The sequence below is a fragment of the Rhinoraja longicauda genome, chromosome 34 (genome assembly GCF_053455715.1).
Source record: "Rhinoraja longicauda isolate Sanriku21f chromosome 34, sRhiLon1.1, whole genome shotgun sequence".
In the NCBI taxonomy this organism is placed as follows: Eukaryota; Metazoa; Chordata; class Chondrichthyes; order Rajiformes; family Arhynchobatidae; genus Rhinoraja; species Rhinoraja longicauda.
The window spans coordinates 20,506,447-20,522,409 of record NC_135986.1 but is presented as its reverse complement, the minus strand read 5'-3'; the positions used below and the strand labels follow the sequence as shown (position 1 = coordinate 20,522,409).

At 47.1% G+C, this 15,963-nt stretch overlaps 2 protein-coding genes across 2 annotated transcripts in view; one reads left to right on the top strand and one right to left on the bottom strand.

The window, feature by feature from the left end:
- LOC144609245 (ADP-ribose glycohydrolase MACROD1-like) overlaps positions 1 to 14,010 on the bottom strand; it is a 794,541-nt gene extending 780,531 nt beyond the window's left edge. Inside the window, exons 1-2 of the mRNA XM_078427668.1 lie at positions 13,671 to 14,010; positions 8,622 to 8,723 (exon numbers count right to left, since the gene is read on the bottom strand). Of these exons, the coding sequence (XP_078283794.1) occupies positions 8,622 to 8,723; positions 13,671 to 13,959 (391 nt within the window). The 5' untranslated portion in view covers positions 13,960 to 14,010. The remainder of the gene's footprint in view (positions 1 to 8,621; positions 8,724 to 13,670) is intronic.
- Positions 5,218 to 6,153, top strand: LOC144609437 (RILP-like protein 2). The gene is made up of 2 exons (XM_078427915.1): positions 5,218 to 5,267; positions 5,415 to 6,153. The coding sequence occupies exon 2, from the start codon at positions 5,441 to 5,443 to the stop codon at positions 6,011 to 6,013; it is 573 nt and encodes a 190-aa protein (XP_078284041.1). The 5' UTR covers positions 5,218 to 5,267; positions 5,415 to 5,440; the 3' UTR covers positions 6,014 to 6,153.
- Positions 14,011 to 15,963: the final 1,953 nt, after the last annotated feature.

Here is a 15,963-nt window from a genome sequence, read left to right as displayed (position 1 = left end):
ATATAATAATAATAATAATAATAATGCATTACATTTATATAGCGCTTTTCAAACACTCAAAGACGCTTTACAGGGATTACTAGAACATAGAGAAGAAAATAAATAGATAAATAAGTAAACAAACAGAAAAAGGAGACAGAAGGTGAGGTGACGGTCAGTGGTTGAAGGCAGTGCTGAACAGGTGAGACTTCAGTGATGTTTTTGAATGTGGTGAGTGAGGAGGAGTCTCTGACGGTTTGGGGTAGTGAGTTCCAGAGGGTGGGAGCAGCGATGGAGAAAGCCCTGTCCCCCCCAGTTTGGTCCGGATGGGGGGGGACAGAAGGTTGGCAGCAGCAGAGCGGAGCGTGCAGGTGGGAGTGTGCCTGTGGAGGAGGTCAGTCAGGTAGGATGGGGCCAGGTTATGGAGGGCTTTGTAGGTCATGAGAAGGATTTTGTACTGGTATAGGGACACAGGGATTGGTCCAGACCATCGAACCCTCTGATTGGTAGAAGGGGTGAGGTGGTGCGCAGGTAAAGGGACTGGGCAGTCTCGTTTAGTCCTCCGAAGGAGACAGTAAGATTTATGGTTGTCTGTCGTTTGGTGCGTTGATTGTCACGGTTGTTAATGTTATAATAAACGTCTACCTCAACGTACTTCGCCTACGACTCGCCATAGTGGTGACCCCGACGTGATCACAGATCACCAAGAAACCGATAAGTATGCGGGCCTCAAGTCGCTGCTGCTGAAAACCTTCGGGCGTAGCCAACAACAGCGGGCCAGCACACTCCTGCACTTACCTGAGCTCGGGGACCGACCGCCGTCGGTCCTCATGACGGAGATGATGACTCTAGCGGGAGAACACACCAAATGCCTCATGTTCGAGGAGGCATTCCGCGAAAAGATGCCAGAGGACGTCCGCGTAGTCCTAGCAGACGTTACTTTCGGGGACCCGATGGATTTCGCAGAAAAGGCGGACGCACTGGTCGCGGCAAAAGCGAGGCGCCCCGGGTCAGTAAATCGGGTTTCAACACAGGCGAGCGACCGACCGCGCGGCCAAGATGGTGCCCATCCGAGCGCCACTTTTCAAAAATCCCGCCAAGCTGCTACGTCGACGGCGGCCATTTTGAAACAGGCCCGCGACACAGAAACACACCAGCGCGGCTGGTGTTTCTTTCATAGAAGATGGGGAGCAGCGGCACGCAACTGTAGAAGCCCCTGCACATTCTCGGGAAATGCCTCGGCCGATCAAATGTAGAGGCAATCTCGATCGGCCAGAACCATCGCCTCTACCTGGCGGAGCAACATACGGGTACCGTTTTCCTCGTGGACACCGGGGCGATCATCAGCATTGTGCCTCCATCCTGCCAAGAAGCGCGATCAGGTAAGACCGGCCCCCCACTCATTGCGGTCAACGGCAGCCATGTCCGTACCTACGGAACACGGGACATGTCCCTGTCCTTTGGTTCCAGGACCTACAACTGGACTTTCATCATCGCAGATGTAGGCCAGGCAATCCTGGGCGCGGATTTCCTTTGGGCTTTCCCGTTAATCCCTGACGTCCGCGGGAAGACCCCGCAGCCGTCGTCCAGTAGCGTTGACCCCCCCGCTCCTTCGGTTTCCGTGTCATCCAGCCCGACCGTCCAGGCCGTCACTACGACCTCCGACCCGTTTGCTGCGATACTCGCTGATTTCGCGGAGCTCCTAGTCCAGCGATTCGACACACCTGCTGCCAAGCACGGAGTCGTGCACTTCATCCCCACGGAGGGACCGCCTGTTTTCGCCCGAGCCCGACGCCTACCCCAGGATAAGCTGGCAGTCGCTCGCGAAGAGTTCCTCACTTTGGAACGACTGGGGATCATACGCCCGTCAGACAGCCCGTGGGCCTCACCGTTACACATGGTCCCAAAAGCATCTGGGGGGTGGAGACCATGTGGCGATTACCGACGCCTGAACGCCATCACCACGGCTGACCGATACCCGATCCCGCATATTCAGGATTTTTCTGCCAGCCTAGAGGGTGCCACGGTTTTCTCAAAACTGGACTTAGTCCGAGGGTATCATCAGATCCCGGTTCGCCCCACAGACATTCCTAAGACCGCCACCATCACCCCGTTCGGGCTTTTTGAGTGGCTGCGGATGCCTTTCAGCCTCAAAAACGCCGCCCAAGCGTTCCAACGTCTCATGGACCATGTGGGTCGGGGTATGCCTTTTGTATTCATATATCTAGACGATATTCTCGTGGCAACTCGGTCGGCTCACGAACACCGGTCCCACCTGCGCTCCATATTCCAAAGGTTGCAGGACCACGGTCTGATCCTACACCCGTCCAAATGCCAATTCGGACTATCCTCAGTAGATTTCCTGGGCCATAGGATCACACAGGCAGGTGCCGTTCCCTTGCCCGAGAAGGTGGCTGCTATCCGCTCTTTCCCTCGCCCCGACACTATCAAAGGGTTACAAGAGTTTGTAGGTATGGTGAATTTTTACCACCACTTCGTCCCGGCGGCAGCCCGGATCATGCGCCCCCCTTTTCCAATGCCTCGCGGGTAACCCCACCGAGCTCGTGTGGTCCCCTGCTGCCGACGCGGCTTTCGCGGCAGCCAAGCTGGCCCTCGCGAACGCCACCATGCTCGTCCACCCGCGCTCCTCTGCCCCCACCGCCCTCACCGTCGATGCCTCCGGCGTGGCGGTGGGGGGCATCTTAGAACAGCAGGTTAACGGCCTCTGGCACCCTTTGGCCTTTTTCAGCCGCCAGCTCACTTGCCCCGAGATAGCTTACAGTGCCTTTGATCGGGAACTCCTGGCCCTCTACCTAGCGATCCGTCATTTTCGCTATTTTTTAGAGGGCCGCTTTTTCGTGGCGTTCACTGACCACAAGCCATTGACGTTTGCTTTTTCGAAGGTTTCCGATCAGTGGTCGGCCCGCCAGCAGAGACACCTCACTTACGTTTCGGAATTTACCACCGACGTTCGGCACATTGCGGGTAAACTAAACGCCGTGGCGGATGCCCTGTCCAGACCGGCGGTTTCCCCGGTTGCCGAGGTAAGTTCCGGGGTGGATTTCCAGGAGCTCGCGGAGGCTCAGCGCCTGGAAGACACCCCCTCCCTGTACCCCCACACCACCTCGGGATTGCGGTTGGCACAAGTAGCCTGTAGTCCCACGCGTACTAAACTCTGGTGCGACGTTTCCCTGCCGCGCACCTGACCAGTAGTACCCACTTGCATGCGGCGCCAGGTTTTTGACACTATTCACGGCCTGGCACATCCGTCCATACGGGCCACTTCGGCTCTGATTGCGGCTCGATTTGTCTGGCACGGGCTGCGGAGGCAGGTGGCCGCCTGGGCCCGCTCCTGCATTCCGTGCCAAACCTCCAAGGTCCACCGGCACACTCGGCCCCCCGTCCAGCAGTTCACGGTCCCAGCAGCCCGATTCCTCCACATCCATGTGGATCTCGTCGGCCCGTTACCCCACTCCAGGGGCTACACCCACCTCCTCACGGTAGTCGAGCGATTCACCCGGTGGCCAGAGGCGCTCCCGGTGGCCAGAGGCGCTCCCGTTGTCCGACATCTCAGCAGCCTCTTGCGCGCGGGCTCTGGCGCTAAATTGGATTGCCCGTTTCGGCGTCCCGGACGTCATCACTACCGACCGGAGCGCCCAATTCACCTCATCCCTGTGGGTGGCTCTGACTCAGCTGTGCGGGTCCCGTTTACAACAATCCACCGCCTACCACCCCCAGGCCAACGGGATGGTGGAACGGTTCCACAGGCAGCTTAAAGCCTCACTCACGGCCCGCCTGTCCGGACCCGACTGGGCCGACCAGCTCCCATGGGTTCTCCTAGGTATCCGCACGGCTCCAAAGCACGATCTCGGAGCTTCCTCGGCAGACCTGGTCTATGGCTCGCCCCTATGAGTACCAGGCGACGTTCTCCCTCAATGTTCCACCCCCCCCTCCCTCCATGTCAGCACTCTTAGCCGCACTCCGAGCGCGGGTGGGGTCCCTGGCCCCCGTCCCTGCTTCTCGTCACGGGGATCCCCCTTCACACGTCCCGCCGGCTTTGGGCGACTGCGAGTTCGTTTTCCGGCGCATTGATGCCCACCGCCCCCCTTTTCGGCCAGTTTACCAGGGTCCGTTCAGGGTAGTGAAGAGAGGCACAGTCACCTTCACGTTAGAAGTGGGTACACGACAAGAGGTCGTCTCGGTCCCGCCTCAAGCCCGCCTATTTGGACCCAGACCAGCCCGTCACAGCGGCTCAACCTCCTCGCCGGGGCCGCCCTCCGGCCGCGGCTCCCGTACAACAGTTTTCCCCCTCGCTGCCCCCGTTCGGGACCCCGCTTCCCCCGGTCTCCTTGCCACTGCCGCCTCCGGCTCCGGCAATTTCCCCTCCTCCCGCGGTGCCGGTTTCCCCGCCCCCACCCCAGGCAGGGCCCCCCTCTCCTCTCCGCACCCGCTCCGGTCGGGTGGTCCGGGCACCTGCCCGGTACCGCACCGAGGGTTCTGGGGGGTCATGTAGGGACACAGGGATTGGTCCAGACCATCGAACCCTCTGATTGGTAGAAGGGGTGAGGTGGTGCGCAGGTAAAGGGACTGGGCAGTCTCGTTTAGTCCTCCGAAGGAGACAGTAAGATTTATGGTTGTCTGTCGTTTGGTGCGTTGATTGTCACGGTTGTTAATGTTATAATAAACGTCTACCTCAACGTACTTCGCCTACGACTCGCCATACTGGATTCTCTGGGGGATGGGGAGCCAGTGGAGCTTGTAAAGGACGGGGGTGATATGGTCACGGATCGGGGAGTGGGTGAGTAGACGGGCAGCGGAATTTTGAATGTATTGAAGTTTACTGTTTAAATCTTCGGTTTAAACCAGCATCTGCAGTTCCTTCTTACACAAGGACGTACGGATGCTGTTCTAGAAAGGCATATGTGGCCCTATCACCAGGAAGGGTGAAAATGTGTGGAATGTCAAGAGTCAAGCGAGTCAAGTGTTTAATTGTGAAATGCTCCAAAACGGAACAATGACATTCTTACTTGCAGCCGCAAGAATGTAAATTAATATTAACAAAATAAAGGACTATAGAAATTATTGATTTTAACATGTCCCATACAGTCCAATGCTGAACAACGAGACGTAAACGCAAGCACAAATATTTATCTGCTCAGCAACCAGAATTTACCAAACAAATTATTGCATTGCTTAAGAAAAATGTCAATCAAATAATCCCGGCTATTTCCTGTCACGTGAAAAATACTTGCCCTGAAGGGAAGTAGTGAAAATTGAAGCCGATTCTGGTAAGGGGTGTAACGTAAATGCGAGACTATTTATTTTGCAGGTTTATTAATTGAATTCAAAGGGTGAAACTTTATTTAAGCCTACCATTTGCAAAATAGTAATTCTTCATCTTTAGATGGTCAAGTTGGTTTTATTTCCATTTTCAGTCAACGGGAATTGGCACCCCAGGTCGATGGAGGAGGAATCGAATCCCGCATCAGCATTTGACAAAGATCCATTCGAGCTCACAGTTGAACATGTCTATGATATTTCTTACATTATTGGCCGCGATTTAATGAAACTCGGCAGCTCGGAAGGTTATAGCAGGGTTTCCGAGATGCAATATAAGATAATCAGAGTCCTAGAAATGCTGGAGTGTCTGGTGAACAAGCACAATTTAACGGTGGAAACACTGAAAATTGAACGAGACAATCTAAGAACCGAGACGGAAAGACTTAACAGAGAACTTCAACAAGCAGTAAGCAATTCAAAACTAAATTTCGGGTCGGACAAACTTGTGGTAGACATCGATGACCCAGATCGCCCACGTTTCACGATGCAGGAACTGCGAGATGTATTGCAGGAACGGAATAAACTGAAGACACAGCTGCATGTTGCACAAGAAGAACTTGAGTGTTATAAGAACGGATTAATCGGAACAAAAGAATCTCAAATCGGAGAAATAAATAACTCTGGTCCGAGTGGTGGCAGTGAACAAACTATGATTAAAAAGCTATTTTCTCTTAGACATAGAAAACATACTTAAACCACTTGGACTCGGATGTTCGAAAGATTTGATGAGCACTTATAGAAAATAATTGTCTAACAGAATTTCAGTACTTTGAAACGATTGTATAGTGTTGTGAAAAGAATTTTTGATGTTTACTTTTTTACACAATTTTGCAGCTTGTAAATGATCTGCTTTAAAAAAAATTGGAGCAGAAATAAAAGGATAGCATAAAGAAACTGAAATTGTTTTAATTTCCAAGTAACTACTTTTAATAATATAAAACAAACTAGTAATTGCAGATTTTTCCTGTAAACGACACAAGTTATTAATACAGCAATGTTTCGCTCAACTGAAGCAATCTGATTTGATATGTCAAGGAGAACTTTAGAAAGCAAAATCTATGATGCAACAATACTTATTCAATGGGACTTTAACATTGAGGTATCTCCCAGTGTGTTTTCAACAATACAACTGTGGCACTACAGTTTTGCCACAAACACCAATTGGAGACTTATTCCTGCGTGCAATTCTGAGGAACGAACAAAACAAACCTGAATTGATATCAACAAATGTTTGGAAAGGTTGAAAAGATTTTTATTTAACTTCATGTCAAGTGAGGTTATCCTCTTGCTGGTTTATAGCCAAAATAATGTGCAGCTACTTCCTGCAAATGGGCACACAATTAGTTTAGTTTATTATTTAGTTTAGTTTATTGTTGTCACATGTATCAAGCTGGAAAAACTTTTTTGTTGCATGCTATCCAGTAAGTGAAAATAATATTTTCCAGTGTAAATAAGCATGATTATAATCATGCTGTCCGTAGTGTACAGATACAGGGAAAAGGGAATAGCATTTAGTGTAACCAATCTGAAGAAGGGTCTCAACCCAAAATGTCACCCATTCCTTCTCTCCAGAGATGCTGCCTGTCCCGCTGAGTTACTCCAGCTTTTTGTGTTTATCTAACATTTAGTATATGATAAAGTCCAATTAAAGGTAGTGGGAGAGTCTCCAATAAGGTGGATGATAGGCCAGGATCGCTCTCAAGTTTGTGATAGGATGGTTCAGTTGCCTGATAACAACGGGGAAGAAGCTGTCCCTGAAACAAGAGGTGTGCGTTTTCACACTTCTGTACCTTTTGCATGATGGGAGAGGGGAGAAGAGGGAGCGACGGGGTGAGACTCATCCTTGTGGCAGTGTGAAGTATAGATGGAGTCAATAGAAGGGAGGTTGGTTTGCATGATGGTCTGAGCTACTTCCATAACTCTCTGCAATTTCTTGCGGTCTTGGATGGAGCTGTTCCCTAACCATGCTGTGATGCATCCCGATAAAATGCTTTCAAAGGCGCATCTGTAGAACTTGGTGACAGTTGTTGGGGACATGCCGAACTTACTAAGCCTCCTAAGGAAGTAGAGGCGTTGGTGTAGAGACACTGGTATTTAATTTACAGTGCAATATATTTTCAGCATAAATGGTCAGTTTTAATACAGATAAAAGCAGAAATGGCTAGTTATGATACAGACAGCAGCAGAAATGACCAGTTATAACACAGACAGAGTTACCCAAAGATGGAGAATTCAATATTGCAATGGGAAGATTACAGTAGTTTTATGGGTTTGGTTTTCCAACTTACAAAAATATTATCTAATACACGTTGGTGTATAAAGAATAATTAAACTGACTTATCAGTGTCCACAACTTATCAGTGCATTCAAGAGAGAGCTAGATAGAGCTCTTAAGGACAGCGGAGTCAAGGGGTATGGGGAGAAGGCAGGAACGGGGTACAGATTGAGAATGATCAGCCATGATCACATTGAATGGCGGTGCTGGCTCGAAGGGCCTCCTCCTGCACCTATTGTCTATTGTCTATAACATGGACTTGAGAGAATTAGACTTGATTCCCTCTTCAGTTACCAGAATTAGACAAGGTTATTCTGAAGTTACTTAATCGCAAGCCAGCCCATAGGAAAAGATAGTGACATATCTTATGCAGAGGTCAACTTGGAAATGTAACGTTGATGAAATTGGTTTTATTCTACGTCTTTATGTTATGCATCTTCTGGAGAGAATGTAGACTACACTGAATGGTTTGGGTTCTTCTGTGTAATTTCCACTCTTTATTTATCTCTGATAATAACAATCGTGTTGTTGAAAGCAAATCCAATCTTGTGCTCTCCAAACATTCACACGTGCTAAGATTACGCCAGGGCCTTGACCAGGAACACCCGGTTAATTGTTTCCACCATTGCTACCTTTTATTAATGCTTCGGAACTAGTTATAAACTGGTAAGAGTTCTTTTAGATTTGGTGAAAGATCACTGGCATAAATATTAACAGTATTCTTCTCTTTCTACCTTGATCTTTTCCTGCTGAGGAATTCCATCATTTTCTATTTTGTTCTCTAAATTACTTCCTGATTCAAAGACATCGAGGCAAAATTGTTGACACATCTCTCCCTATTTTCTTCATGCCTCAGTACCGCAACACATATTTAGTGCTTACAAAATCTAATTTTTTTTAAGGTTAAAATACAACAACAACAAAATTCAGATTTTGAGGATGAAAGAAAATTTATGGAATCACTAGCCCTATTTTTTTAATTACCATCAAGTTTATTTTCCTTTTAATATCTTAGTCTATGACTTGCCTGCAGAAAAGTCTTTCCATGTTTGAATTTGATCAAGAGTAACAAATCTCTCTGCTTTGTAGTAACTCCGTCTCTCTGTACGATCACTTTTCTCCAAGTGTTCTTAATAAGGAAAAAAAGAGAAAGACATTTTGTTGATTTCTGGCCTTTTTTGGGAATTTCATTATTCCAGTTTAGTTTCTTCCACATGTCAGGCTCCCAACAATAATCAGTCAACTATTTGTTTATTAATTTTTGATAGCACTTTAGTTAGATGCTCAAAGATAAATTCACATTGTATTTCATGGATCGATATATTCTTCTGGGCTTGACATTGCACATGTGAATAATTTGTACATGGATGGAAGCATTTCCCAAAACAAACACTATATTTTAACAAAGTAAATTTAAATGAAATGTTTGCTAGTTACAACTTACATTGCAGAAATTTTAACAACAGAATTTTTCAGTTATATTTCTGTTAAATTATCTGCATCCTCTCTCCAATGTAATTATTTTCATTTAGAATATTGTGTTGCATTTAGAATATTGCGTTCAGTTCTGGACACCATGTTATAGGATATTGTCAAGCTTGAAAGGGTTCAGAAAAGATTTACGACGATGTTGCCAGGACTAGAGGGTGTGAGCGAAAGGGAAAAGTTGAGTAGACTGGGTCTCTATTCCCTGGAGCCCAAGAGGATGAGGGGTGATCTTACAGAGGTGTACAAAATCATGAGAGGATTAGATCGGGTAGATGCACAGAGTCTCTTTCCCAGAGTGGGGGAATCGAGGACCCTTCAAGATGAAGGGGAAAAGATTTAATAGGAATCCGAGGGGTAACTTCTTCTCACAAAGGGTGGTGGGTGTATGGAACAAGCTGTCAGAGGAGGTAGTTGAGGCTTGGACTATCCCATCATTTAAGAAACTGTTAGATAGATACATGGATATGACACGTTTGGAGGGGTATGGATTAAGGTGGGACTAGTGTAGCTGGGACATTGTTGGCCGGTGTGGGCAAGTTGGGCCGGAGGGCCTGTTTCCACACTGTATCACTCTATGACTCAAATCTGATCCTTTGCTAGGATTACAGATCAATGAATGGCAGATGCTCTGAAATGGCTGATTCACGCCCTTTTTAAAACTTATTTTTTGGGATGAAAGTACAGATGGAAAGATCAACACGTAATTATAAATCCTAGTTGCCCTAAGAAGATAATGATGCAACTGAGTGGTTTACTAGATAACAGGGACAGTTGAAAATTAACCCAGGCCACTGCAGAATTATAACAACAGGTTTTGCCCAACTGCTTTTACAGTTAAATCAATGAGAACCAAGGATCAAATAAATTTAAATGTGATTGCATAGTGGAATTAAAATATCTAATTTAAGGTTTTTATCAAATATGTTCACTTAAAGGTTTCTGTGACTTTCAAAAGCTTGACAGTATTTAATGGCTCTGTCAAGAGCTATTAAAATGGAAGAGACAGAGTGTTCAACGTGTCAGGCATCATCGCGGGAGAATATCATTAAGATAGATTCTCAATAAGCAAGGAGCAAAAGCTTACCACAAGTAAAAGATAATGTAGAGCTGAAGTTATAATCAGCTCACCCATAAATTTATTAAACGTCCGGGCAAGCTCAAAGGGTGGAGTGCCCAATTCCTGCTCCAGTTTTGTATGTTTATACATGTTTCTACATGTAAGGATGAAGGAATCCAAAAGCTACCAGTAAGAAGTGTCATTAGAGAATGTGGAACACACAGGCCACTTTGCCAACTTGGTTAAGGAGGAACTACTTTCCTCTAAGTGTGCTGAGAACATGGAACTCAGAATTTGAACGCACTACTACAGGGATTGCTTGAGGAAAATTGTATTACCTGCTTTGAAGGAAAAGCTAGAAAAGCATTTGTGGGAGAAAGAAATAGAGAGAAAAAAAGGCACAAAGTACTCGAGTAACTCAGCAGGTCAGACAGCATCACTGGAGAACATGGATATGTGACACCTAAGGTCGGAAAGGGTCCCAACCTGTTCTCCAGGGTTACTGCGTGACCTGCTGAGTTACTCCAGCACTTTGTGTCTTTTTTTGTAAACCAACATCAGCAGTTCTGTGTTTCTACAATAATAGAATTATGCTTTTAGAGTTAGATGAGAATAATTAAGGCAGCATCTGTGCAGGGAAAATATGCCCTGCACATTTCAGACCCTTCTTCAGACTAATGATTAGAGTTCCTCCAGTACTTTATATTTTGCTCAAGACTTCAGCATTGCAATCTCTTGTGTATCAATGCCTGCCTCTGCAATCTTATGCAAATGAATTTAATCTTTTAAAATGAAGATGCCCAATGCTACATGCATTAATTACACAAAAACTTTTATTTGGTGCCTTTTACATTGACAGCTCTCACTATATTGCAATATCAGGTGTATTATTTAAATATATTGCAATATCAGGTGCATTTTATAGTAAGGAAAGCTCTCAGAATATTTGTAAGCCAAGGTGCATACTTATCAAGGCAAAAATCTTTTATTGGCTGTATTTTAGAAAACTGATAACCTGTTCAAAAAGTCACCTTAGAATAGAAAGCTATAATACTTTTTATCGGGGCAAGCCTACCGTGCGGGTTTTGGTATACCAGTTGCAGCGTTAATTGGAAACAGTAACCATTAAACTTTGTCATGGATAGAGTGGATGTGGAGAGGATGTTTCCACTAGTGGGCGAGTCTAGGACCAGAGGTGTAAGAAAATAACTCCAGATGCTGGTACAAATCAAAGGTATTTATTCACAAAATGCTGGAGTAACTCAGCAGGTCAGGCAGCATCTCAGGAGAGAAGGAATGGGCGACGTTTCGGGTCGAGACCTTTCTTCAGACTCGACCCGAAACGTCGCCCATTCCTTCTCTCCTGAGATGCTGCCTGACCTGCTGAGTTACTCCAGCATTTTGTGAATAAATACCTTCGACTAGGACCAGAGGTCATCGCCTCAGAATTAAAAGGACGTTCCTTTTGGAAAGAGATGAGGAATTTTGTTTAGTCAGAGGGTGGTGAATCTGTGCAATTCTTTGCCGCAGAAGGCTGGAGGCCAAACCAATGAATATTTTTTAAGTCAAGTCAAGTCAAGTCAATTTTATTTGTATAGCACATTTAAAAACAAACCACGTTGACCAAAGTGCTGTACATCTGTTTAGGTACTAAGGAAAAAATGAAACATACAGTAGCACACAAACATAACAGCACATACAAAACAGTTCACAGCGCCTCCTCAATGGGCCTCAAACGCTAGGGAGTAGAAATAGGTTTTGAGCCTGGACTTAATAATAATAATAATAATGCATTACATTTATATAGCGCTTTTCAAACACTCAAAGACGCTTTACAGGGATTTCTAGAACATAGAGAAGTGAATAGATAAATAAGTAAGTAAACGAACAGAGAAAGGAGACAGAAGGTGAGGTGACCTTCAGTGGTTGAAGGAGGGGGCAGTTCTGATGGGGAGAGGGATGCTGTTCCACAGTCTAAGAGCTGCAACCGCAGTCACCCCTGAGCTTAAGCCTAGACCGCGGGATAGTGAGTAGCCCCAAGTCGGCCGACCTGAGGGACCTGGAGTTAGAGAGGTGGGTTAGAAGATTTTTGATGTAGGGCGGAGATAGATAAGATTCTTGATTAGTACAGGTGTCAGGAGTTATGGGAAGAAGGCAGGAGAATGGGGTTAGGAGGGAGAGATAGATCAACCATGATTGAATGGCGGAGTAGACTTGATGGGCTGAATGGCCTAATTCTGCTCCTATCACTTCTGACCTTAAAAATAATATTTTGTGGTGAGGGAATAAATAAATATTTATTATCTGAAGGGTGTCGACCCCGAAACGTCACCCATTCCTTCCCTCCAGAGATGCTGCCTGTCCGGCCGAGTTACTCCTCCTGCATTTTGTGTCTTATCTTCGGTGTAAACCAGCAGCATCATGCATGAATAAATTCAAGTCTTTTTAAAAAAAAAATCTTTGTTGTAGTTTGTGCTGTTGTGCGTGGTCAACGCGACACATGCCCGTCTACTCACACACACCTCGATCCGTGACCATATCACCCCCGTCCTTTATAAACTCCACTGGCTCCCCATCCCCCAGAGAATCCAGTACAAAATCCTCCTCATAACCTACAAAGCCCTCCATAACCTGGCCCCATCCTACCTGACCGACCTCCTCCACAGGCACACTCCCACCTGCACCCTCCGCTCTGCCGCTGCCAATCTCCTATCCCCCCACATCCGGACCAAACTCAGATCCTGGGGGGACAGGGCTTTCTCCATCGCTGCTCCCACCCTATGGAACTCACTACCCCAAACCGTTAGAGACTCCCCCACACTCACCACATTCAAAACATCGCTGAAGTCTCACCTGTTCAGTACTGCCTTCAACCACTGAAGGTCACCTCACCTACTGTCTCCTTTCTCTGTTCATTTATTTATTTACTTATTTATCTATTTATTAATTTCCCTATGTTCTCAAAATCTCTGTAAAGCGTCTTTGAGTATATGAAAAGCGCTATATAAATAAAATGTATTATTATTATTATTATTACATGCTCTGTTGTTGTGACATTTCTGCAGACTTTTGGTTTCAGAATAAACAGGGATTTATCTGGAAGGTGGTAAATAAACCACACCACAGTCAGTAGTAGTAGTAGGCGAGCGGATTGTGTGGAAGGGAGCTCAGAAAACGGTCTGGGTGAGTGGACCGTTTTGAAAAGCAAAAAACAAACTAAAATAACCTTCCGAACATAAAGTCTGAAGAAAGGTCTCGACCCGAAACGTCACCCATTCCTTCTCTCCCGAGATGATGCCTGACCTGCTGAGTTACTCCAGCATTTTGTGAATAAATACCTTCGAACATAAAGTTTGCGCGTTCAGCAGCCAAAAGTCAGAGCAAGTTTGACGTTTGTGTGAGGAATGAGCTTGGGGGGGGGGGGGGGGGGCAGAAAAAAAATGTATTTGTTTTTTTTACTTTTGCGTGTGTCAACCTGCTTCTGCGGTTATTTTTTCCCTTTTTGTTTTTTTGTTGCGGGAACACACTTACTTTTGGCCACTTTCCAGTCGGTGGTGGGGTAAGTCGGGTTAGAGTCCGGCGTCGAGGACATGTTGGCGGAGAGGCGGGAGACGCCGGACGGCAGCGGGCGCGCGGGCGGCCGTTGTTGCCGTTGGCCTCGCGAGCCGTTTGAACCGGCGGCGGCGGCGGGCGGCGGCCGCCTCGCGCTCGCCGCCTCCCTCCGCCACTGGCACTGCAGCGGCGGCGGCGGCGGGCCCCCGCGCCATTTCCAGCTCCTCCTGCGAGCCAGAAGACAAGCTAACTGTCTCCCGATCAGCATGGAGACAGCGTTTTACGCACACAACGTCGAACGGTTGTCTAAATTATATATTTTTTAAAGAAAATGGTATTTAACAGCGTCCTAGGGTTTACTTCCTGTCACGTGCTCACCAGGCTGTCCAATTGGAGGCGAGAACGGCGGGTTATCGGCGCAGGGCCCCCTGGGAGTTGTAGTCTCGGGTTATGTTCCATTTCCATCCCCGTCCCCGGGCACTTTCCCCTGCAACCGCAGGAGATGAAACACCTGTCCCCTTACCTCCCCCCTCAACTCCATCCAAGGACCCAAACTGATGAATGCATTCAAGAGAGAGCTCTTACGGATAGCGGAGTCAGGGGGTATGGGGAGAAGGCAGGAACGGGGTACTGATTGAGAATGATCAGCCATGATCACATTGAATGGCGGTGCTGGCTCGAAGGGCCGGATGGCCTCCTCCTGCACCTATTGTCTATTGTCAAACAGTCTTTCCAGGTGAGACAGAGGTTCACCTGCACCTCCTCCAACCTCATCTACTGTATCCGTGCTCTAGATGTCAACTTCTTTACATCGGCGAAACCAAAAGCAGGCTCGGCGATCGTTTCGCTCAACATCTTCGCTCAGTCCGCCTTAACCAACCTGATCTCCCGGTGGCTGAGCACTTTAACTCCCCCTCCCAGTCCCAGTCTGACCTTTCTGTCATGGGCCTCCTCCAGTGCCATAGTGAAGCCCACCGGAAATTGGAGGAACAGCACCTCATATTTCGCTTGGGCAGCTTGCAGCCCAGCGATATGAACATTGACTTCTCCAACTTTAGATAGTTCCTCTGTCCCTCTCTTCCCCCCCCCCCCCCTCCCCTTTCCCAGTTCTCCCTCTAACTTCCTGTCTCCACCTATATCCTTCCTTTGTCCCTCCCCCCCTGACATCAGTCTGAAGAAGGGTCTCGACCCGAAACGTCACCCATTCCTTCTGTCCTGAGATGCTGCCTGACCTGCTGAGTTACTCCAGCATTTTGTGAATAAATACCTTCGATTTGTACCGGCATCTGCAGTTATTTTCTTACACTTATGTTCCATTTAAGGACGGTCTCGACCCGAAACGCCACCCATTCCTTCTCTCCTGAGATGCTGCCTGACCCGCTGAGTTACTCCAGCATTCTGTGTCTACCTTCAATTTGAACCAGCATCTGCAGTTATTTTCCTACATATACTAATGTTCAATTAAACGTGTGTGAGGAAAAAAAACCTGCAGATGCTGGTTTAATCGAAGGTACACACAAAATGCTGGAGTAACTCACAGCGGGTCAGGCAGCACCTCTGGACAGAAGGAATGGGTGACGTTTTGGGTCGAGACCTTTCTTCAGACTGGTTGCCTGTCCTATTCATCAGTCTGAAGAATGGTCTCAACCTGAAATGTCTCCAGAGATGCTGCCTGAGTTACTCCAGCTTTTTGTGTCTATCATCGGTTTAAACCAGCATCTGCAGTTCCTTCCTACACATTTAATCTAGCAGATGATTTTGTCTGTTAAAACACACACAGTATTGGAGTAACTCAGTGGGTCACTCAGCTTCTTTGGAGAACATGGAATGGGTTGGAACATTGATGAATTATTTCTTCCCATTTCAGGCACAACTGTGTGCAGTTTTGGTCTCCAAATTTGAGGAACGATATTCTTGCTATTGAGGGCGTGCAGCGTAGGTTTACTAGGTTAATTCCCGGAATGGCGGGATTGTCATATGTTGAAAGACTGGAGCGACTAGACTTGTATACACTGGAATTTAGAAGGATGAGAGGGGATCTTATCGAAACATATAAGATTATTAAGGGGTTGGACATGTTAGAGGCAGGAGACATAGTACGTCCAAAGACGTACAGGTATGTAGGTTAATTGGCTGGGCAAATGTTTAAAAAAATTGTCCCTAGTTTGTGTAGAATAGTGTTAATGTGCGGGGAGCGCTGGGCGGCGGGGACCCGGTGGGCCGAAGGGCCTGTTTCCGCGCAGTATCTCTAAATCTAAAATCGAAACATGTT